This window comes from Pseudorca crassidens, chromosome 20 (assembly GCF_039906515.1).
Source record: "Pseudorca crassidens isolate mPseCra1 chromosome 20, mPseCra1.hap1, whole genome shotgun sequence".
Classification (NCBI taxonomy): Eukaryota; Metazoa; Chordata; class Mammalia; order Artiodactyla; family Delphinidae; genus Pseudorca; species Pseudorca crassidens.
The window spans coordinates 58,531,649-58,556,730 of record NC_090315.1 but is presented as its reverse complement, the minus strand read 5'-3'; the positions used below and the strand labels follow the sequence as shown (position 1 = coordinate 58,556,730).

General features: G+C 46.4%; 1 protein-coding gene across 1 annotated transcript in view; it reads right to left on the bottom strand.

Annotated features, from left to right (window-relative positions):
* USP10 (ubiquitin specific peptidase 10) overlaps nt 1–12,230 on the bottom strand; it is a 69,495-nt gene extending 57,265 nt beyond the window's left edge. The window contains exon 1 of the mRNA XM_067720660.1: nt 12,105–12,230. Within this exon, the coding sequence (XP_067576761.1) occupies nt 12,105–12,125 (21 nt within the window). The 5' untranslated portion in view covers nt 12,126–12,230. The remainder of the gene's footprint in view (nt 1–12,104) is intronic.
* Nucleotides 12,231–25,082: the final 12,852 nt, after the last annotated feature.

The window sequence follows — 25,082 nt, the reverse complement described above, 5'->3', positions numbered from 1 at the left end:
CACACTCACCGCTGACACACATTTGGGCTCTCCACCTTGGAAGGTAGACAGCTCTGTGGTTCTTGAATTTGGGGATAACGGCATTTGTTCAGAGCAGGCCAACAAAGGATCAATGCTATGGACCACTAACTGGGACTGGGAAAGCTATGGTGAAGGCATTTTATTTACATCAGTAACGGTCCTCTGATCTCAGCTACACCTGTTGAGAAACAGCCCAAAGAATGAAACAAAACAGCTTATTAGCTGATACACAGATCAGTCACCTGGATTCAAGAAACTACCCAACAGAGATAAAGAGAGTCGTGAAACCCTTAAAGGAAACTTAGAGGTCACCTGCATTCTTAATCCAAGAATTACAACCGATCTGAATACCTCAGGAGCAGCCCACCTCTTCTGCATCAGCTCTCATTACTATAAAGGTATTTCTAGGGAGGGCAAAGCTGTCCCGTGTGGTTCTGCACACCGTCATCCTGATCTTCATTCCTAGAACTGGAAACACCAAAACAAACCCTCGTGCAGTCCTGAACCTGACAGCCAGCCAGTTGCTCCCACATGCAGGACAGGATGCTGTGCCCGACAGTGGGGCCACTGGAGGGGAAGCAGACCCCTCAGCGCTCAAGAAAGCCTTCCTGAGCCCCAGGCCCCTCCCGGGCTCCTGTGCTCCTACCCTGAACACCTGCCAGACTCTAGCCAGACGACTGTCTGTGTACTGTGCCCTCCGCCAGGCAGGGCCATGCTGTCCTTCCGCCACTCAGGCACTTGGCCCATTCGGGGCCAGCAGGCTGCAGGCCTCCGGGAAGGGCTGACTGACCAGGGAGGAAAGACACGGCACCCCCAGAAACAAAGTCCACAGGACCCTCCAGGCTCGCTGTGCACGACATACGTGGGCGGGAGGAAGCTAACTCAGATCTGTTTTCAACCAAAAACAAATCAATGGCAAAGAAACAAATTGGCAACGTATTTTACTTTCTGTCCACCTTAAAAAGAAAAGAAACTCACTTTTCAACATGTGTCAGTGGGTGAGAAGCAAACTCTTTGCAAACTGAGCTGCAGCAACTCTGTGTCCAGGACTAGTCATGGCTAGGATATTGCTACAGTGTCACTGCGTGTGAAGTTCAATTTACAGCCAGTAAACTTCCAGCCAAAACTGAAGAGAACGCTTTTTAAGATTTTTTTTTTTAAGCTATCTCTTAGCTCGTTCTCACTGAATAGAACTCTAGTCACAGATGAAAAAGGAAGTTTGTGCTCCTGGCACTTAACTCACACTGTGTAGTGTGGCATGGAAAAGCCAAGAATTCAGTAAGAACCAAGACGGAACCAAGAGTGATTATTTTAACACCAATTTGTGACAAACTGGAGACAAGAACTTCTAAGCTGACAAATCCATGAGCAGCAACCAAAAGAAGGCAGCAAGAGCTTCCGGCAGCAAATTGGCTTAATGCTCTGCACAAATCCCCAAAGAGATCTTGATCACAAATGGGCTTCGGGATGAATCAGGAACTCTGTTCCATCTCGCTGGGACATCAGACGGGCACAGTTCAATCGAGCTGTGGCCGAGTCTGTGCTGCCCTCACACCGTCCACAAGGGCCCCATCTCACTGCACGGAGCACAGCAGTCTCTCGTGGCTACGGGGAACATAACGTTCATGTATGTGTGTGTGTATATATATATATTTGTAATTGTGTTTTGCAGCTTATGAACCCCAACACAGGCCTCAACACAGAGCAAGAGCTGGATACATGTTTGTTGAGAAGGAATTAGTCAATGAGTTAGTTACTGAACTTCAAACAACACTGAACTCTCATTCTGAAGACCCAGTATGGCAGGTCTTCAAACGGCAACATTTTCAGGCTCCTCAATTCACTCTACTCGGTGCTAAAATTAATATTATCTCTCAGAGAGCCACAAACCTGTATCTTTTGTTGTTGTTCATACCTAACCTAGACTGGAAAAGTTTTTAAATGTGCAAAATAAGATTTAGTTAATCCTATTCATGGAAAAGTGCTCAGCAGGTTAAGGGAAAAGGCTGTAAACGAAACTATGTGGAGGGAGACTTCCCTGGTGACGCAGTGGTTAAGAACCCGCCTGCCAGCGCAGGGGACACGGATGCGAGCCCTGGTCCGGGAAGATCCCACATGCCGCGGAGCAACTAGGCCCGTGCACCACAACTACTGAGCCTGTGCTCTAGAGCCCGTGAGACACAACTACTGAGCCCGCGAGCCACAACTACTGAAGCCCGCACACCACAATGAAGAGCAGCCCCACTCGCCGCAACTAGAGAAAGCCCGCATGCACCAACGAAGACCCAACACAGCCCCCAAAATTCATTCATTAATTAATTAATTTTAAAAGAAACTATGTGGAGGCTCTGACACCTGCATATGGCTGAGGCCCTGGGGGGCTGAGGGAAACACAGACTTGGGGGCCTAATTAGGAGTCCCTACTTAGTGTGTCTGGATGGCCACCAGGATGCCAGGTGACCTGATGAGAGAAGACCATGACCAAGGATCACAACTTAAAACACACTATTACATAAAAGGATCCCAAACGTCTAAAATGTACTACAAAGAGTACCAAAGGGAAGCATTTCAGAATATTAACAAACTTCATCCCAGAGTCGTGAGTTACTAGGGGTGATGCTTTTCCTAATATTTTCTTTATTTTCTAGGAGCATAATCAAGTACCTATTGCTTGTTTTAAAGGTGCCCCCCCAAAACAGAAAGGGAATAATGTCCCCAAATGACCTTCACCTAACGGCTCTATCCAACTATCAGAGGATATTCAAGGGCTATTTGCCTTGCATTAATCTGCCTCAGATGACTCCAAAAGAATGTCCTAATTTTTCCCCCCTCAAAGTTTTGAGATTTAAGATGCTTGAGGTGCTGAGGTGAGCAGAGCGAACACTCTGAGATCTGGAGGAGAGCCGGAAGAGGGACACACCCTTGCCACCCCATGCAGGACCCCAAGCGGGCCTCTGCACAGCCATCTCCCTTAGCAACGCTAACAGAGAGCGGGACGACCCACTTCCTCGAACCCATGCTTTCCCACAGATGCCCACCTGCTGACAAGGGCAGACGCCGTCTAGGCTGGACTCGCAAGGTCCCTTGCCCCTCCTGACTTCGGTCCCGGCCCCTCACCCTACACGCCAGTCACCCATCAAGCCCACGTGCTCCGGCGTACCACAGGCTTTGAGACTTTGTTCCTCTGCATGCTTCCCCCACACACACCCTGTCCTTGTGCTTCTCTGCTCAAATGTCGCCTTTCTAGGAGAGTCGTCTTCCCAGCTTCCCCTGATGCTCCCCCTTGTCCAATCCACGTGACGCTGCCACTCCTCCCCACCTCCACGGCACCCTCCCCACGCTGGCTCGTGGGAGGCCCCCGTGAGCCCACTTGGACGGTTCTGCAGGGCAGGCAGAGTGTGAGCGCATGCCGCCCTCCTCCACACTCTCCCCGGGGGTAAGGCTGGCCGCCCGCACCTCAGCACCCAGCGTTCTGAGTTCTCAGGGGCTCCCCACACCCTCCAGCTGCAGAGCCGTCTCTGGCTGGGTATCAGCCAAGGCACCGCTTCCGGGAGCCCATCCTTGACTTCCCAGGGCCATGCCGACAGACCCTGTGCCCTCCCTCCTGACTCAGTCCTCAGCTTGGAATGACACAGGCATTACTGTGATTATCTGATTAGCGTCTGTCTCCCTCACTAGACAGTAAGCTCCCTGGTAAGAGGAACAATGCCCGTCTCTGCTCATCACTCCATCCTCAGTGCCTGGTACACAGTAGCCACTCAATAACTACCTGCTGAATGAATGAATGAATGCATGCATGAATGAATGAATGAATGAAAGTTTTTGACTGTATTGTTCACACCTGTTACAGGAATTAACACCCTAAAACAGTATTTTCCAATTAGCCTGTTTCCCTCTCCCACTACCCTGTGAACTTCTAAAGCACAGAAACACTCTTTTCAGCTCTATGCTGCTAATGCCTGGCCACCAAAATTTTCTGTTTGAACAATTACAAAAGATATAAAGTCCTTCATATCTAGTTCTGAATAAAGGTGTCTGGTATCCTACCAATTAATTCCAAAGGACACAGAATGCAACCCCTAAAAGACCTGACTTTGCACTTTATTAGAAGTAGTTGAATATGGTTTCTGGGGAGAGGACCTGACATGAGAGATCGGAGAGTTTTTTTGGATTTTTTTCTGTCTTTTGCCATTGCAGTACTTTGATAAAAACAAAGTGGGAGGGACTTCCCTGGCAGTCCAGTGGTTAAGACTCCACACTTCCACTGCAGGGGGCATAGATTCGATCCCTGGTAAGGGAACTAAGATCATGGCGTGGCAAAAAAATATATAATGATAAATAAACAAAAACACAAAGAGAGAGGTGAACAAAGCCTGATTTTGGAGAAGACGGGGGAAACCCAGGTTCATTACCCAATTCCCCACTATGCACTAGGGTTGATGACCTGTCAACCTCTCCAACTAACGAAAGGCTTGTCCTCTCAGTAATCTTTAGTGCAGAGTTGACCAAGAGACAAGAATTTAATTTTGAATCAGACATTTTTTTTTTTTACAATACAGAAACTGAACAGCATGGCTGCTATAATTAAGGGGTTGAACATCTTCAAAATATCATTTCTTTTTAAAATAATGGTCTGGGCATTTTAATAGTCATAAATTTCTACAGCACTTCTACAGTTCTCAGTATACGGGTCCCAGGGAACCACTTTAACCTCCAGAACATCTGCTCCATCCCCTGGCCAAATTTGGTAAAAATAAGAACACTTCCTATACTTGAATAGATGCGTTCAACAGTTTTAGAAACAAGACTAGCTCCAAAAACTCCAGCTCAGTGACTACCTGGTTAGAAGAGACCGCATTATGAGACAAGGGAACAAAAACAACAATGCCCAAACACAAAAAGGCACAGAAGACAGACATCAAGGTGAGGACCAGGGATCAGGGAGGAAGAGAAGGACATACTTTTTACTTTAAATATTTCTGTTTCAGAAATTGCAAGTCTTTACTCTGTATTTAAAAATAAAATCAGTGGGACTTCCCTGGTGGCGCAGTGGTTAAGAATCCACCTGCCAATGCAGGGGACACGGGTTCGAGCCCTGGTCTGGGAAGTTCCCACATGCCTTGGAGCAACTAAGGCCATGCACCACAGCTACTGAGCCTGTGCTCTAGAGCCCGCAAGCCACACGACTGAAGCCCTCGTGCCTAGAGCCCATGCTCCACAATGAGAAGCCACAGCAATGAGAAGCCCGCGCACCGCAACGAAGAGTAGCCCCCGCTCGCCGCAACTAGCGAAAGCCTGCACGCAGAAACGAAGACCCAACGCAGCCAAAAATAAATTAATTAAAAATAAAATCAGTAAGAACTTTCACCAAAATGCACTCTACACAAAATCTTGTAATTAATAATTAGTAGCAGATTAGCAACCCTTAGTAATTACTAACACATTAATATCTTTAAACATGTAAACCTTTATTTCATTCATTTGCCCATTCCATGAACCTTCACTGAGGAACTACCATGGGGAAGTCACACTGTGAAACATCAGGCCTTTATCAGTTCAGCCAGGTAGAAAAGGCAAAGGATAGAAGTCCAAAGACGTGCTCTTAAGTCCCTGATAGCTCATTTAAGAGCCATGCGACTTCACATCACAACCTCTTTTTTTAAACTTTTTTTAAAAATTTATTTATTGATTCATTTATTTTTGGCTGCATTGGGTCTTTGTTGCTACGCACGGGCTTTCTCTAGTTGTGGCGAGCGGGGGCTACTCTTCCTTGCGGTGCGCGGGCTTCTCATTGTGGTGGCTTCTCTTGTTGTGGTGCACGGGCTCTAGGTGCATGGGCTTCAGTTTTGGCACGCGGGGTCAGTAGTTGTGGCTCGTGGGCTCTAGAGCGCAGGCTCAGTAGTTGTGCACGGGCTTAGCTGCTCCGCAGCATGTGGGATCTTCCCGGACCAGGGTTCAAACCTATGTCCCCTGTATTGGCAGGCGGATTCTTAACCACTGAGCCACCAGGGAAGTCCCACAACCTCTTGAGTCTCACTTTATTCATCTGTAAAATGATGCTAATAACAATACATTACAGAGTTGCCGTAAGGATCAAACCAGTCACGGCACTTCATAAACCATGCAGCTTACACACTGCACAACTTTCTCCACGCGCTGACTGCTGCAATGCTTAATTTGATAAGTATGTTATTCCTTATCCAATTATCAGATCTACCCAGAAGGCCTACTCTCCAGGGTCTCAAATAAATACACACATCTCGGCAGCCACTTGAGGGGAATTACTATTTAAATATCGAGAGAAGTTTTGTATAACATCAGGCAAGAATCTCTGAAAACTCCAGAATTAAATGTCATTTTCAAATTCTCTTCTATTCCCCCCCCAAGTCCTATCACAAGAAAAAAATTGATGTTTTCAAAAAAAATAGAAAGGGTATATATTTTAACAATGAAAGTCTCTCAAAAGAGGCAACTGCCTCACTCCTCTGGAGTTATGAACTGTCTAAAATAGGAGAGACACAAAAGAAGAGGAACACCAGAAATCCCCTTGACAATTATCAGAACACCAAATAAATTCACAAGTTGAGCGGCCCTGACTAAATTTAAATGAATATAATAAAATTTAACATGTATTGCTTATATCCAGAGCAAAGGATACCATCATGCTTATGCAAGAACAATTAAACAATGCAGACTAACTCATTAGACCAAAAGGCCATCAAAACTTCCCCCCCCAGAGCCATGTATTACATGTTCTTGGGCGGTGCTAGTTCTAGTTCACAAGGCCCATGGCTTGCAACTTGTAATTTATACAGATATCCAGCTTTATTCAACATATTTTAAACCACAGAAATGAGTATTTTTGACTTGTACTCACAATAATGATAAAGTTCTATTTTTGTGAACAGTGAGGAGAGTAAGTTGACAAAATGGTCTGAAAAGCTGTCCCCACCGCTTCCCTGCAACCAGTGCACCTCATGGGACTAAAGCCCCAGGAGCGGGGGGGGGGGGGGGGGGGGGGGGGGGCATGGTATTCATGGGACCCCTCCCTTCCCACCCCAGCCAGCTCGTTCACAGTAACAGGTCTGTAACATGAACCCCTCTATTTTGTGCGATCTTAAATGCGCATTTTTTCCTACATTCAGTTCCTTACAGCAGGAATACCTCTAATATTATTCAATTAACAGTTAAGGTTTTTTTCCACAGTAGCTCCAATGAGTTTGCAGCTGTCATGGTGAATCTTTTGAAACTTTAAAGACTACTTGTCACAAAAGAGCACGGGCATGCCAGCATTTCTTCATAAAACAAGTACAAATGGGGAAACAAAACTGTACCATCAGAAAAAGAGAGGAAGAGAGAGAGAGAGGGAGAAAGAGAAAGAGAAAGGCAGGCAGCTATATGTAAAACTCAGGTACCAAAGGCACAGAGTGGGGCACCAGCCTTTCTATTAGGAGGTACTTTCATTTCTAATGCACTACTTGTGAGACTCTTAAATCAGAAGAGTGTAGACTTACGAGATGGCCCTTGAGCTGATACCAGAAAAATAAATTGAGAACTGATCTGAAGAATGACAACCAGTAAAGCTGCAGACGAAGCCCAGGAGGGAGGGGCCTGAGGGACAAGAGCAGGCGTCCCCGGTGCGCAGACCCTTGGTGCAGACCTGGGCTAACACTCTGCAGGCACATGGTCATCTCTCAATTCTCAAGTGAGCCAGAAACGGAAAGTCCAGGAAGACACACTGTATCCTCTCACTCCCTGCCCCAAACCACACTTCCACTCTACACCTCACCGACCCTGTTCCCAGGAGAGGGCAACCTGAGGACAGCGCCTTTCAAAACAGGGAGCAGCATGGAGCTATTGGTTTCTTGGGTCTCCTGCTGAAAAGGGGGTCATATCTGCGGAGCTTTTAAACAGTCAGAAAGTAGCCCACTCATGAAAAGTCTACACTCTGAAGACTCCACATCTAGGTTTCCGATAGATTCTACAATTCCTGATTCTTGAAACAAATAGTACTATAAACCTACCCCACGGGCTACCTTTATCTTGCCTATTGTTCTTAGTACAGACTGCACTGACAGAAACGGTCACAGAAAGACCTATTGGGAGATCACTTCAATAAACAGGAAAACTGCAGTCCAAGCACATGTAAGTCTTTGGAAATGAACATCTACACTGCTGAAGTAGCACTAAAGTGACAAATGACAGTAATCCAGTGGCCCAAGGCCAGTAAATTCCATTGCAAACAGATTTATCTGTCTTGTGCCACAGTGATTCTTGCATGTGTGGCAGTAAAGACAACTGTAACAGCGCAGTTACAGATTCAAAGGCAAGCGCTTCCCACTGTTTCGGTATTTAGTGTATCATCAGTAAGAAGTGTCCTCGAAAAAAAAAAAAAAAAAAAAAAAGAAATGTCCTCAGCAGCCACCCTTAACGGGCCACTTGAAAAACCAGATCCATTCACAGCAAGTATCTGCCTGTCTGAAATTTGTAAAAACACAAGAACAAACAAAAAATAACCCTGATGAACTATAACTCAAGCAGAGACGATACAACTTTTCTCAATTACTTCAATATTATATTCTGAACACAGCACAAAGTAAATGTGCCACTAGGCCTGGCATTAAATAATCATTAAGCTTTGGAATTCTTTTATCCTTTAAGTTTTCCTATGCAAACCACTATTCAAATCACTTCAGTTCCACATAAAAAAGCTCTCGAATATATGTCCTAACTGTTGCTCTAGAGAGGAATTTAGAATGAGGCGGTCCACTTACTATCTGCTCATTTCAGGACACTGGTCCCCACAAGACAGGCTCCAGAGGATGAGGGTGAGGCCCTGGATAAGGCTCATCTCCACTGCTCCTGTGTAAAAACCACTGAGGCGACCATCAACGCACAAGCTTCAAATGGCTTATCTAGTCTTAGGACATGTTTCAAGATTTTGCTGTCACGATGCAAAGGAAAACTGGTATCTCCAAATATCCCGTATTTCAAATAATTTTATTTACTTCAGTTGCTCACTATGAAACTCCAATAAAAATGTATCTCTTTGGAGAACTACTAACTTTCAGTTACAAAGATATTCAACGATACAGCAACACTCTACCATATGCTGTCAACTGGATCCAAGAAATTCCACAGTGTAAAATGTGGGCGCCACAATGCTATACGTGAGGCAGTGAAAAGATGAGGGGGAGCCCGCTGCACAGGACCGGGACGGGAGCAGCCACACGATGTCCAAATAGGATGTACGAAGCATTATTGTAGAGTTTTCACTATAAATGACTGCAATGATCACAAAAATCTCTTCTGGTTTACGGCAGAATTGGTCAGTTCAAATTAATTACCCCAAATCATTTAAATCAGTTCCCTCATGCCAACAAATGTCAGAGATGTACTTTCACTTCAACTGTCAAAGTTCGTTGTATTTATTAAAATGTGTTGAAAACTACTGGCATTAGAAAAGTTTCTAAGTTTTGCACTGTTTCATGTCAATCCAGGGAAAAGGGTTCAATCATTGGTATGGAAATAGGCTATAAACTATATAAATGTTTTAAATTGTAACCTTAAAAATCCAATTTTAAAATAGGACCCTTATAAAAACTTAATATAAGAAAATAGGACCCTTACTGTTAATCTGTGATTGATATCCCCAATAATAAACAAGTAAGACGCATAATAACAAATAACAGTGCTTAGCAGAAAGCGAGAGCCCAACCAATATTTGTTGAATTAATGAATGGCCATGACTATGGCAGGACCTTCAGGACAGCAGGTAACTGAATAAAACAAAATTATTAAAATGCTTAGCCTGACTCAAGCAGGATCCAATCATTAAATCCTATCACGTTTCATTACTTGTTTTCATTACTATTCTTCTAAAAAGAAAATTAGGAAAAGAAAGAAAAATATGAGAACTCATACTATTTCCTTTCCTACCTTCTGCATGCTACAACTTAAAAGCATTTTAATCACACTTTAATTTTTTTTACAAATTTCTTTATTTTATTTTTGGCTGCATTGGGTCTTTGTTGCTGTGTTTTCTCTAGTTGCGCCGCGCAGGCTTCTCACTGCAGTGGCTTCTCTTGTTGCGGAGCACGGGCTCTAGGCACGCGGGCTTCAGCAGTTGTGGCACGCGGGCTCAGTAGCTGTGGCACACGGGCTTAGTTGCTCCATGGCATGTGGGATCTTCCCAGACCAGGGCTCGAACCCGTGTCCCCTGCATTATGTTCAGCTAACTGTTGCCACTCCAATTTTCTAAAGATGTGTATAGGCAATATTGCTGTATAAAACATAAATACTAGGACATTTAGGAAAGTAAATGAAATTACAATCACTTTTACCTATTATCACCACTCATTAACATTTCACTTTGCACTGCGATTGGTGCTTCTGATAATGGAAGTGGGGACTTCCCTAGTGACTCAGTGGTTAAGAATCCGCCTGCCAATGCAGAGGACAGGGTTCGAGCCCTGGTCTGGGAAGATCCCACGTGTGGCAGAGCAACTAAGCCCAAGCGCCACAGCTACTGAGTCCGCGAGCCACAACTACTGAAGCCCGTGCACTTAGAGCCCATGCTCCGCAACAAGAGGAGCCACCGCCATGAGAAGCCTGCGCATCGCAACGAAGAGTAGCCCCCGCTCGCCGCAACTAGGGAAAGCCCGTGCGCAGCAACAGACCCAACGCAGCCAAAAATAATAATAAAATTTAAATTTTTTTTAAATAAGAGCAAAGCTTAATTTAAAAATAAAATTTAAGGTGAGAAAAAGGCAAACACCAAATCTCTTAAGGAAAGAAATCTTTGAATTGCACCCTTGTAAAACTTATTCAACCACTACTAAGCCCTTCTTTTTGTGCAAAGAACTATACTGAGTTACTTTAAAACGCAGATGTACAAGTGAACAAAAGTTTAAAGCGGAAAGTTGTAGAGCAAACTAAAGTGCCAAAAGTTTTAACAGAATTGCTGCTTCCTGTCAGATTTCATTTTTTTTAAGTTATCAAGTCTCAAATTCCGCGACACGCGTTAATTCCAATAGCTACTAAAACCTGACTGTATTTCCAAAAGGGCAAGAAAAACCAATTGCTTTGAAAGGGTTACGATTTACCGGCCACCAGTTTTCCAACAGCTACTTTGTTTCATTTTCCCTTATTTAATACAACAGCACACTGAGATGATATAAAAACGCGCAATAACTTCTAGGGCTTAGAAGTCAACACATCAGCGGTCCACAGCAAGCCTGACAAATAATACCACATGCCGATTTTTATCCAGACCGATTGTATTTGGGGGAGTGGGAATAAGAGTTCAACTCTACACTCATCTCTCTCTAAAAGCGTGAGTTTTACTCTTTCTTTCCACTACGGGATTATCACAAACGACCCCTAAGATACCGCTCTGACAGGGTGCGCTAGTAGTGTCAGCCAGGCTGAGGCGGATTCGTGCAAAAGATGTCACTCAAAGGCAGGTACAAGTATGGTCCTGGCGAGTTATTTCGAGTTTTCTTTGCACCAGTAACCTTAGGCTGCTTCTTAGTGACTTGAGTCTAAAAGTCAGAACACCGGCAAGCCGCCCCCCCGCCCCGGGTCAATCAAACTGCGAAAGCAACCTTTGGGGCCATGGGGAAAACGAGGCACCCCAAATCTTGGTGGCTCGTTCCGGGCAGAGACGCGACCACAGGGCGTGGAAGGCTGTGCCGCCCCGGGGCCTCCCGAAGGTTCCCGGCTGCCTCCCGGGGCAGCCAGGGCCCCATCTGCACCGCCGGCTCGCCCCGCGGTCCAGCCCCGAGGTTAACCCCTTCGCGCCCCCCACGCCCTCTCCAGGCCGGCCCGGGCGCCCCCTCTCCGCCGCCCCTCTGAAGCGGGGCCTGGTGGGCTCTGGCGCGGGGCGGGCCGGGCTGCAGGCGGCGGAGGCGCGGAGGCGGCGGGAGGCTCGGGGCCTAGTCCCGGGCAGCGTGTCCCGGCGCCCTCCCCCACTCCCACACGCTCGCTCGGGGCCGGGGTGCGCCCGCCCGCCCGTCCGCCCCGGCGCCCACCCGCCCGCGGCCCGGGGCCCCTTCCCGCCGAGGGCACCGGCCGGGTGCTACCTGCGGGTTGCGGAGGGCCATGGCGGCCCGTTTCAATGAGCCTCGGCGCTCGTCCGACTCCTCACGCTGCTTCCCCCGCCGCCGCCATCTTCTCGCCCGCACATACACACTCGCATCGGCCGCCGCGCCTGCGCACTGGCCGCGTGCCGCGGGGCGCGGGGAGCCGGGCGCGCCGAGCGCGCGCTGCGCAGGCGCGGCCGACAGGTGGGCGTGCGCGGCGGGAGTCAGCCCGGGGCGGACCGCGAGCCCGCGGCCCTTAGCGGATGCGGGCCCGCCCACCGCGGACCTGGAGCTCTCGGGGCCGGCTGCGGCGCCGGAGGGGAAAGGGCAGTGGACGGAGGTGATAACGCCAAAGCGCCCGGTCGGCCCGGCTTTCTCACCAGCCGGGAGGCCACCTGGATGGTGGGCGGGACTCGGGATGTCCGGAGCCCGGGAGCCGCGGCCTGAAGTCTGCCCGCGCCCACGAACCCCAGGGTCGTCCTGGGCCGGGGTCTCCGAAGTGCGCGCTGAAGATCTCAGAGTAGTCCCGGTTTATGGAGGTCACATCCGTCCATTCATTAATTTATTCACTTCTCATTCATTCCACAAACACTATCTGAGCGTCTACTCTGTGCCACGCCTTTAGCTAGGCATTGGAGAATATTTTGAAGAAATAAAAATGAAAACGCACCGGTAAAGCGTTTAGGATTGGGGCCTGGCAAATAGTAAGCACTCAGCGTTGACTATCACACGCATACATGCACGCATACAGACAGACCAGCTTTCGGGTCATTGGTTCAAGAAACAGTGAACCCCCTACCTGACCATGCAGTTTATCACCTACTTTGTCCCTTCTAGCTGAGTGATTCGGGCAAGTTAATTCCGTTTCCTAGGTCTTTGGTTTCCTCACCTGTGAATGAGGCTAATAAAATTTCTTAACTCCCAAGATTTCTGTGAGGATCAAATTAGGTGCGTGTGAACGCACCAGCCCTCAATAAACATTAGCTTCTGTGATTCTTATTCATAACCATGATCGCTGTTTTCAAGTGCTCAGCAAACAGACACAGAGGCTACTATTACCAGACCCCGTGCTGAGCAGAGGGAATCAACAGTAAGATCCATTGCCACATTCCATAAGGCAGAGGGCCTGGTCTTTGCAACAATGGGATGCCATGAAAAATATAAGAAAGGGAAGGGATTGTCTAAAATAAAAGAGCTAAACTGATACAAACTGCTATATATAAAATAGATAAAAAACAAGGTCCTACTGTATAGCACAGGGAACTATATTCAATAGCCTGCGATAAACCACAATGGAAAAGAATATGAAAAAGAACATATATACGTATAACTGAATCACTTCTCTGTACAGCAGAAGTTAACACATTTTAAATCAACTATACTTCAACACAAAATTCTAAACATAAAATAAGAGATTAAAAAAAAAAACTTAACCGAATACAGTGCGTGAATCTTGATTGGATACTGGTGTTTTTTAACCTGGTAAATATTTTTTGACAGTTGGAGAAAGTTGCGTATGGCTTGGATATAGATGATTTTAGTGAATTATTGGTAACTTCCATAATATAATAATGATATTACGCTCATGTGAGAGAATGTTCTTTTGTTAGGATATGCATCTGAAGAATTTAGGGATGAATGTCATAATACCTGAGCTATTTTTTAATGGTGCAACAAAAAATAAAATTATATAAGCACACACAAATAGACATAGAGGGAGAGAAAGTAAATAATGCAAAATGTTAACAGTTGTTGGATCTAAGTGGTACCATCAACTTTTCTGTATGCTTGAAAAAAAATTTTAACAAAAAGCTTGGGAACGGAATTCCCTGGCAGTCCAGTGGTTAGGACTCCGTGCTCTCACTGCGGTGGCCCGGGTTCAATCCCCAGTCAGGGCAATATGATCCCACAAGCCCCGCGGCTCGGCCAAAAAAAAAAAAAAAAGCTAGGGAAACAACACAATACTGTATCCATGCTGTGGTTAAAACCACAGAAAAATTCTGCCTACATATAGAGAAAGACAGGGAGGGATATGAAAACACATTGGTGACATAATGGTTGATATATGATTTTCATCATAACAGTTCTTGAACAAAAAATCAAAATTATGGGACTTCCCTGGTGGCACAGTGGTTAAGAATCTGCCTGCCAAAAAAGGGGACACGGGTTTGAGCCCTGGTCCAGGAAGATCCCACAGAGCAACTAAGCCCACGTGCCACAGCTAGTGAGCCCGCACACCTAGAGCCTGTGCTCCGCAAGGAGAGAAGCCACCCCAATGAGAAGCCCGCGCACCAAAACAAAGAGTAGCCCCCGCGCGCAGCAACAAACACCCAACTCAGCCAAAAAAAAAAAAACAAAACAAAATTATGATCACTGATACTCAGTTCTAATTTTCAAATCACTTACAGAGATATTACCACAAGTTTTTTTGTAACGTTGACACTATTGGGGTGTTTTGGGGGGTGGGTTTTTTTTTGGTTGTTTTTTTTTGGGGGTTTTTTTGGCCGCCCTGGGTAGCTTGCAGGATGTTAGTTCCCCAACCAGGGATCAGACTCGTGGCGTGCCCCCTACAATGGAGTCCTGGAGTCCTCTCACCACCGGACTGCCAGGGATTACAAACAGTATGTTTTATGTTTGTTTGTTTTTAATGGTGGTACCACATCATTTCAATACCAGGAGATAAATGTGAAAAGGAAAATATGAGCAAACACTGTGGGCCCTGCAGTCCTTAGCAAACCCTCAAACTTGCAATAAGAGACAAGGGAGGAGCCCAGAATCAAGACAGGCCAGAAATAAAATCCTGAGTCTCCCACTCACTGGCTTGCGTGAATTTCAGCAGGTTACTTAAACTTTCTATGACTCTTGTAAAAGGAGGTGTGGTAGGCAGAAAAATCTCATCCCAAAAATGTTCACTTCCTAATCTCCAGAACCTGTGCAGATGTTGGGAAAGGGAGAGAGGAGTATTTTCCTGAAAAGTATAGTCCTCATAAGGAATGGCCTTTTTTAAGAAAAAAAGAAAAAAAAGGGAATGACCTTTTTTGGTAATTATGGACATTTTTCTCTGTTGCTCTGTGAAAAGCAGACAAATTTCTTAAAGGAAAACTGGAAAGTGGAATGTGAAATCATCTCTGAATTTTTCGTGGTAAAAGGAACTTTGCAGATGGGATTAAATTGAGGACTTTGAGATGAAGAGATCATTCTGGATTATGTGGGTGGGACCCATATAAACACAAAGATCCTTAAAAAAAAGGAGCGAGGAAGCCAGAAGGTCAGACAATCAGAGAAGTAACAAGGGTGGGGGGGTCGGATTTCAAGATGCTAAGCAGCTGGCTTTGAACATGAAGGTAGGGTTATGAGCCTGGGAATGCAGGAGGTTCTGGAAGTTAGAAAAGAGACAGACTCACTCCTAAAGCCTCCAGGAGGAACAAAGCCTTGCCTACACCTTGATTTTAGCCCAGTGAGTCTTCTGACCTACAGAACTATAAAATAATAATTTGTAAACCAGTCAATTTGTGGTCATTTGTTACAACAGGAAATTAACATAGGGGATATTACCACCTCTTTTGCAAGCCTGTTGCCAGGAGGAAACAAAGTAACGCATCTAGCACATGGAGTATGGTGCTGAGCACTTTTTAACTACCAATCAATAAGTGATGAGGGACTTTTTTTTTGCGGTACGCGGGCCTCTCACTGTTGTGGCCTCTCCCGTTGCGGAGCACAGGCTCCGGATGCGCAGGCTCAGCGGCCATGGCTCACGGGCCCAGCCGCTCCGCGGCACGTGGGATCTTCCCGGACTGGGGCACGAACCCGCGTCCCCTGCATCGGCAGGCGGACTCTCAACCACTGCGCCACCAGGGAAGCCCTAAGAGACTTTTTTTTTTTTTTTTTTTTTTAAATGTCCCAACCTTCACGCTGATCTGAAGGAAGTCAGTTTTTTTTTTTTTTAATTTTTATTTATTTATTTTTATTTTTATTTTTGGCTGTGTTGGGTCTTCGTTTCTGTGCGAGGGCTTTCTCTAGTTGCGGCGAGCGGGGGCCACTCTTCTTCATCGCGGTGCGCGAGCCTTTCACTGTCGCGGCCTCTCTTGTTGCGGGGCACAGGCTCCAGACACGCAGGCTCAGTAGTCGTGGCTCACGGGCCCAGTCGCTCTGCGGCATATGGGATCTTCCCAGACCAGGGTTCGAACCCTTGTCCCCTGCATTGGCAGGCAGACTCCCAACCACTGCGCCACCAGGGAAGCCCATCTAAGAGACTTTTTATTGTATCCCGGGGAGGCTGTAAGTTTTCTCCAAGGAGGTAACATTTGAGCTAAGCCTTGATGGCTATATCTTGAGGGGGCACCCATATTTCCCCATCTGAACCAATGGATACATGTTCTGACAAGCAGGAGTTAACTCTTGGGCCCAAGGGGTCAGAGTATTTCAGTTAGACCTGTCCTACCTGGAAAATTCTTTTCTGAAACTCTGAGAGTATAGAAGAGTACGACTAGCTGTGTGACCTTGGGCAAGTACCTACCTCTCTGGACCTCAGTTTCCTCATCTGTAAAATAGGAGGAATAATACCTTTCAGGAATGTAGTAGAAATGAATATAATGACAAGAACAGGTACGTAAATTGCTTAATAAGACGTTCAGCATAGAACAAGGGCTCGATAAATGATGGAAATTATCATTAGGATTCCCAGACTTTTTGGAAAGGAAGGTGAGGTTTGCACAGGCTCAGTGCATTTGACACGATTTATCGCCAATGATAAAATTCAAGCTTTCAAACAAAAATTAGAATTTGAGGAAATGTATCCACCATTGTGAGCTGGGCAGCTTCCCAACACTGAAGGACTTTTCTGATGAGATTGGCGGTGATAGTAACAAATGAGATTTTTTAAAAAAAATATTGACTAATGGAACATTTCAACATCTGGAAGATGTGTATAACTCACTGAATCAATATTTTCCAAATGACCCATGTAGGATGTTATAAAATCATGCATGAATAAAAGATCCATTCAAAGTACAAGATAGACCAATGGACTTTAATCTAACAGTGTACGAAAAATTCAGAGATGATTTCACATTCCACTTTCCAATTTTCCTTTAAGAAATTTGTCTGCTTTTCACAGAGCAACAGAGAAAAATGTCCATAATTACCAAAAAAAGGTCATTCCCTTTTTTTTCTTTTTTTCTTAAAAAAGGCCATTCCTTATGAGGACTATACTTTTCAGGAAAATACTCTTCTCTCCCTTTCCCAACTGCATGCCCTGTGTGAGGCTGGATTTTCTTCACACTTCAATCGAAGCAATTAATCACAACCAACTGAAGTCACAAGCAGGTATGAGAATGCAGCTGACATGAAAAATCTTTAAAAAAATACAAAATAGGGCTTCCCTGGTGGCGCAGTGGTTGAGAGTCCCCCTGCCGATGCACAGGACACGGGTTCAAGCCCTGGTCTGGGAAGACCACAGAGCAACGAAGCCTGTGCGTCACGACTACTGAGCTTGCGAGCCACAACTGCTGAAGACCACACTCCGCAACAAGAGAAGCCACCGCAATGAGAAGCCCGCGCACCGCAATGAATAGTAGTAGCCCCTGCTTGCTGCAACTAGAGAAAGTCCATGAGCAGCAACAAAGACCCAAGGCAGCCACACACACACACAAAAAGATTATATTACTGAAGTATAGTTGACTTTAAAAGTTGTGTTAATTTCCGCTGTACAGCAAAGTGATCACTTATACATATATATATACATTGTTTTTTACATTTCTTTCCTTTATGGTTTGTCACAGGATATTGAATATATTGATATTCCCTATGCTATACAGTAGGATGTTGTTTATCCATCCTATATATAATATAATAGTCTGCATCTGCTAACCCCAAATCCCAACCCATCCTTCCCCTAGCCCCCTCCCTCTTGGCAACCACAGTCTGTTCTCTATGTCTGTGGGTTTGTTTCTATTCTATAGATAAGCTCATTTGTGTCATATTTCAGATTCCACATATCAGCGATATAATATGATATTTGTTTCTCTTTCTAACTTACTTCACTCAGTATGAGAACCTCTAGGTCCATCCATGTTGCTGCAAATGGCATTATTTCATTCAAAAAGACATTTCGGAGACAACCTAGTAGTGTACATAAGGCCTAGAGGAGACTAGAGAATTATTCACCAACAAATGTGTTGGGTGTGCTAGTGGCTTTGAGATTACGCTAGAAAACACTACTTCCTGTTTTAAGGGATATATGCTGAAATACGTACAGGTGAAATGACAGGATGGATGGATTTGCTTCAAAAGACGTGAGAAAAAAACAGAAAGGAAAAAGGAATAGATGAAGCCAAAAAGGTGAAAGCTTGAGAACCATTGAGATATGAGGGTGTCCGGTCAGGTGCTCTGAGAAGCAAGAGGGGAAAATGGGAGCGAGCTGGGGGCGGCGGGGAGAGACCTGCACTGGTGCCTGGCTGTCCCCTGGGCAGGAGTGGGGATGGGGAAGGGCTGGGTAAAAGTCCTTGAGCCAAATTTGCCCATCAGAGCAATCCCATTCCCTCGGGAAAGGACCTGCCTAGTAGGTCATACTGCTCATGCTGCCTGTATGAGTTTCCTAGGGCTGCTGTAACAAATAGATGCTCTGAGGAAGCATCTATTTCAGGCTTCTCTCCACCTTCTGGTGCTGCTGGGGATCCTCAGCTTAGAGCGTCAGCACTCCAATCTCTGCTTCCATTGTCACACGGTCTTCTTCCCTCTGTGTCACTTAATAAAACCAGCTCTGGGGCTTCCCTGGTGGCGCAGCGGTTGAGAGTCCGCCTGCCGATGCAGGGGACACGGGTTCGTGCCCCGGTCCGGGAAGATCCCACTTGCCGCGGCGCGGCTGGGCCCGTGAGCCATGGCCGCTGAGCCTGCGCGTCCGGAGCCCGTGCTCCCCAACGGGAGAGGCTGCAACAGTGAGAACCCCGCGTACTGCAAAAACAAAAACAAAAAACCAACTCTGAGGGTTTTTCATCCAGAGTAGAAAGGAAAGGATCCTCAGGTTGTCCCCCTGAGCCCCTAATCACGGCTTGTTCTTCAGGGCATGTTATCTCAAATATGTTAAACCTTTAAACATCAACATCAAATTCAGCCCAGCAACCTGCCCGAGGAGGGAAGGAAGCAGATGGAGGAGGGAACACAGGTTGCTGCCTCTCCTCTCAGCTCCCTGACTGGTGTGTTCACCCATTTATTTCTTCACCTTCCTTTGCTCTTTTATTCTTGGTGGCAGAACTCGTATAGTTGATGCCTCTTCTTGAGTAAAATACCTACACACTGCCAGTGCAGTTCCTCCTTTCTCTGCTGTACTTACGTCCTTGTCTCTGCCCTCCCCAGGGTGGGGCACTGTCCCCAGATAACAGAACAGGTGCCACTATCACAAAGGACCTTGGCCAGGGGGAAAAGTGCTCAAGAAAAGGAATAAGACAAGGTAAGATGCACCATTGATCTGGGTTGCATTAATTCCGGCCTCAAGTCACTTTGAGCACTCAAAGGAATCATTGATTTTCTGTAACTTAGTTCCTACGTAAGCAGGAAAGGCCAGTGTGTCCTGCCTGCCTCTTGGGTTAGATACTGAGATCAACTGGGACGACGGAAGGCAGCTTGTACCATGTAGATTAATCCATTAACTGCAACACATTCATATTACTAATTAGTTAAAGTGGCGACGTCACTATTTAATACCCTTTCATGTTTCTTTTTTTTTTTTTTTTTTTTTTTTGCGGTAGGCGGGCCTCTCACTGTTGTGGCCTCTCCCGTTGCGGAGCACAGGCTCCGGATGCGCAGGCTCAGCGGCCATGGCTCACGGGCCCAGCCGCTCCGCGGCAAGTGGGATCTTCCCAGACCCGGGCACGAACCCGTGTCCCCTGCATCGGCAGGCGGACTCTCAACCACTGCGCCACCAGGGAAGCCCCCTTTCATGTTTCTTGATTCAGTCACTCCTACAAACCCTTCCCTTTCCCATTCATCAAAGAATTCCTTATTTTTCATTGATTTTCACCTAACATTTTTTATTTTCTTGCCAGACAGACAGCTGGGGGTGGGAAGAAATAGTGTAGCATTCTTTCAAGCTCCTTTAGCCTATGAAAATAAGTATCTTTTCTACTCTCAAGTGAAGATTGATTACTGTAACAAAATCAAGAGATATGAAAGAAAAAATAATAATCCATGACTCCAGCACTCTGGCACAAGCCCTATGATTGTTTGATTTTTTTTTCCCCCATGAGCTTGTTATTAGCATGGATGTGATTGGAATCTACAACACGGGCTTTGGTGTCCCAGAGGTCCAAGTTCAGTTTCCAGCTCTTGCCAGTCAGCAGGGGGTGAGCTGTGGGCACGTCCACTGCAGGAAGCCTCGGTTTCCTCCTCTGAAGCCTTTTTTGAAGTGTGGTCGTCAGGATTAAATGAGATCGTATAGGGCTTCCCTGGTGGCGCAGTGGTTGGGAGTCCGCCTGCTCGATGCAGGGGACGCGGGTTCGTGCCCCGGTCCGGGAAGATCCCACATGCCGCGGAGCGGCTGGGCCCGTGAGCCGTGGCCGCTGAGCCTGCGCATCCGGAGCCTGTGCTCCGCAACGGGAGAGGCCACAACAGTGAGAGGCCCGCCTACCGCAAAAAAAAAAAAAAAAAAAAAAAAAAAAAAAAGTCATCTGTCTCCAAAATCTGGACTTTGCTACCATGTTTGTGCTGTTATGTTAGAACTTCTTGAGGAGTTTTTGCTTTTGCTTCTATTTATAGTTTTAAACTACTGACACTGGGACCCAATCCTAGACCAATTCAATCAAAATCTCTGGGTGTGTTTAATGAACACCCCATCCCCCCAGGTGTTTTTTTTTTTTTTTTTGGCCTTATCGTGTCGTCGTTGCTGCGCGTGGGCTTTCTCTAGTTGCGGCGAGCAGGGGCTACTCTTCATTGCAGTGCACGGGCGTCTCATGCGGTGGCTTCTCTTGTTGCGGAGCACGGGCTCTAGGTGCCTGGGCTTCAGTGGTTGTGGCGCACAGGCTCCGTAGTTGTGGCTCACGGGCTATAGAGCACAGGCTCAGTAGTTGTGGCGCACAGGCTTAGTTGCTCCATGGCATGTGGGATCTTCCCGGACCAGGGCTCAAACCTGTGTCCCCTGCACTGGCAAGCGGATTCTTAACCACTGGGCCACCAGGGAAGTCCCCCTCCCCCCAGGTGTTTTAACACGCAGCCTGGACAGAGAACTACCATGAGGCTCTCTGGCCTGGCTATGGCCTTACTGAGTTGCCTTCCCAGTCGCAACGTGGTGTCCCACTGCTCCATAGCTTAGCAGTGCCCTTCCCTCTGTCTAAAACACCCTTCCCTAATCCCTCCAGTCTAACCTGGCAGACTCCTAGTTTATTCATCTTGCAAGCCCCAGCACAAGCGCGATTGGAAACCACACAAGCTTCGGATTTGGATGGACTTGGGTCACCATCTCCGTCACTTATTAGCTGTGTAAACTTGGGTGACGTACTCAGCTTTTCCAAGCCTCAGCGTCTTCTTCTGGGAAATGGAGCTAATGCCGGTAGGAAGAATGTGGAGCTGCTTGTGATGGGGAGCAGATTAGGAAGGCCAAGCATTTGGCACAGTGCTGCCTCCTTAGCATGGACTCAATAATAAATAAAAGGTATTATTATTATTTGTTGTTGTTGTCATTGTTGTTGTAGGCACAGTAGAAAAAGCAGTAGTAGTAGCAGACTACAGTAGTCGTCTGTGGTAACAGAAGAATTATGCTGGTCTTCCCAGCACCCCACTCCTACTCCAGAATCATCTTGTTCCTTCTGGGGGGCGGGTGGCTCCCACGCTCCCCTACCCCAGGGTCAGGCCCTGATCTGGACCCAGCTAATCAGAGGATGATTCTCATCAACTGAGCTCAGTGTTTGGCTCCTAGAGGGCACCTGACCCAAGCTGGGTCCATCGAACTGCTCCCAGTATATATCAGAGCCCATGAGACAAAGACAAGCACTGTAATGGGGCCACACACTGAATGCCAGGCTTCTAGTGGGTGGGCAACTTGTGGTCACGTGAGAATCCCCTCTTTAGAAGCGAAGCAGGAATTGTATGCAATAAACCTGTAATAAACCATAATGGAAAAGAATATGTATATATGTATAACTGAATCACTTTGCTGTACACCTGAAACGAACACAATATTGTAAACCAACTATACTTCAATTAAAAAAAAGAAAAAAGAAGCCAAGCAGATTTCAGCAGAGACAAGATGGAGAGAGGGAGAGAAAGACAGAGACAGAGACACAGGTGAGAGAGAGCTGACACTATTTCTTGAGCCCTTGGGTACAGCAGCTGGAAAGTGGAGACAACTCAGATTTCCACATGAACTGAGACCCCCACCCCCCTCAAACTTTTGCTACTTTGGACTGGAACTTAGTCACGTACCACCAAATGAGTGCCATAAATACATTATTGTTGTCGGTGTGCAAGTGTCATTTTCCAAAAGTTAAAACATGACATGCAAATATCATAGTGAGCCCACGTCAGAGGTTCGCTTAGCTCAGGAAAAGCAGCAGGGTCGGGGGTGGGTTCAAGGGAGAACACAAGACACTGAGTCTGTATAGTTAATGAGAGAAAGAATGCTGGAATAAAATGATAAAGTCCAACGCAGAAAGGTTAATGCCCTGCAAGGCGATAAAATGGTAGCATTTGGGGCTATCTTTTCTTGCAGAAGTAAATCAGTTTCATGTCTGTGGGACAAAAGTCATTTGTAACTTACTAATACTCCTACAAGTTAACATCTAAATTGACAGAGTGTAGGTCCTAATGATAAATAATAAGTCAAACAAAATGACCATTCCTTGGAGAGGCAAACACCGGTCAGATAAGGCCCACTGCTTGTTTATGTAAATAAAGTTTTATCAGAACAAGCCCGTGCATTTACATATCCCCTCTGGCTGCTTTCCTGCCGCAAGAGCAGAGTTGAATAGTTGCAACACAGATCATCTGGCCCAGAAAATCTTTACTTACCTGGCTCTTTCCAGGAAAAATTTGCCCTAGAGCTGAGGTTCTTAAAGTGTGGTCCCTGGACCAGTTGCATCAGCCCCAGGGAATTGTTAGAAATGTAATGCTCGGGTTCCACCCAAATTCAGGCCCACCAAATCAGAAATTCCAGGAGCAAGCAGGCCAGCAAACTGGGTTGTGACTCCCTCAGGGGGCTCCTGGAGCCTTGAGAGTCAGACGACCCTTGGGCAGACTTGAGAACAAAGCTGTGGTAGTCTGCTATAACATCCTGAGGGCGTCCAGGGGTCCAAACTGGGGATAATGTTTCTTTATACGGCACGTGGGGAAAAAGAGTGGGAGGTGAGATTGGGGAGCTCGACATATGACAGGTTGTGCCAAGGGAGGAGTTAAGATATCCTGCCAGTGAAAGCTTCTGGTGATCACGTTTTCATTTTAGAAAGACATCTCAGGGATTGGCAGATAAACGGATGGGGTTGGGCTGGGAAGGTGGTGAAGTTGGAGGAGCACAGATAGGAGGACTCGGTGCTAGTTAGGAGTCTACAGCTGAATCCCAGGCTGGAGACACTTTGTGAACTCCTGGATACAGCCATACCTGAAGCTAGAGAAAATGCATAGACTTCCCAATTAAGCCATCCTGAACAGAATGCTGCAGAGGAGCTGGTTCACGGGGAAAGAATTGAAAGATATTGATGTAATGGAACTCACCAACTGTTGTGGAAGGTGAGAGAGAGGCAATGTTATCTGAACGGCATACGGATTTCTGTTTTGCTGGGCTGGGTAGATGGGACAGTCTAGGAAATGGAGCAGGATCCTGTGGGGCCGTCCCAGGTATAAGCCCTTTCTGTGTCCTTGTTTCTTGTTTGTAGGAAATAGGCTTCATTCAGCCTCCTTGACCTTCCCTGAGTTCCAGAGGGCAAATCCAAATGGTTGCTAATCAGGGAAGGGAGGGGATGCAGAAACAAAGGAGGAGCGTTCAAGAAACAACAGTGCAGCCATGGGGCAGGGTCCTGGTTCCTCCTCAAGGGATATACATAAACAATTTCTTTTTTTTTTTTTTTTTTTTTGGCCTTGCCATGACAGTGAAAGTGCCAAGACCTAACCACTGGATCGCCAGGGAATTCCCCATAACGATGTCTTTGAGTTCTTCTGCGGAACTAAGGCCCTCACACAGGTGGAGGATGGTAACTTCAGGCCGAGCACAGGATTCCTGAAGCATCGCCCTGTTACCTCACCGCCAGCCAATCAGATGAAAGTCACAAGCCCTGCAGCCCTTCCCCCAAAATTTGCCTATGTGAACATCTCCCTGAAAACCATTGGTGAGTTTGGGTTTTTCTGAGCACGAGCTAGCCATTATCCTTGCTTAGCCCTGCAATAAACCTTTCTCTGCTCCAAACTCGGGCATTTCAGTTTGTTTGGCATCACTGGGTGTCGGGCACACAAACTTGCATTCGATAACAGAACCTCTCTGGTTGCTCTCAGTCTGATGGGAGACAGAAACACAAGCCAGGGGAATGACAGTTCTCCTCTAGAGGCATAGTGCCTTATTTTTTTCTTCGTTTGCATCAACACACCTTTGTGAACAGAGGTTAAGAGCACACCTGTACTGACAATGCAGCATGCTGGCTAACTCTGCCCCACTTCTGAGTTACGCGCTCCAAGGCTTAAATTCCAGCTCTGCCCCCTCAACAAGAGATTTAATTTTTCTGTCTCTGCTTCTTCATCTTTAATCTCGTGATTTACAAGATGCATCTGCATCATGGAAGTGAAGAGACATCAAATCCCAAGGGTTCTGCATGATGCCTGGTCCATGATAAGCATTTCATAAAGGGTAGATGTTACCATGATCATTCTGGGCCCTCCAAACAGACAAACATTTTTTGACTAACTGGCTTGTGACATGGATTGTTTCTTTCCAATTTAAGATGCTTTCTTTTCATGGAAGTTAAAAAAATAATAAAACCATAATTACCATTTGATAGGTAATTA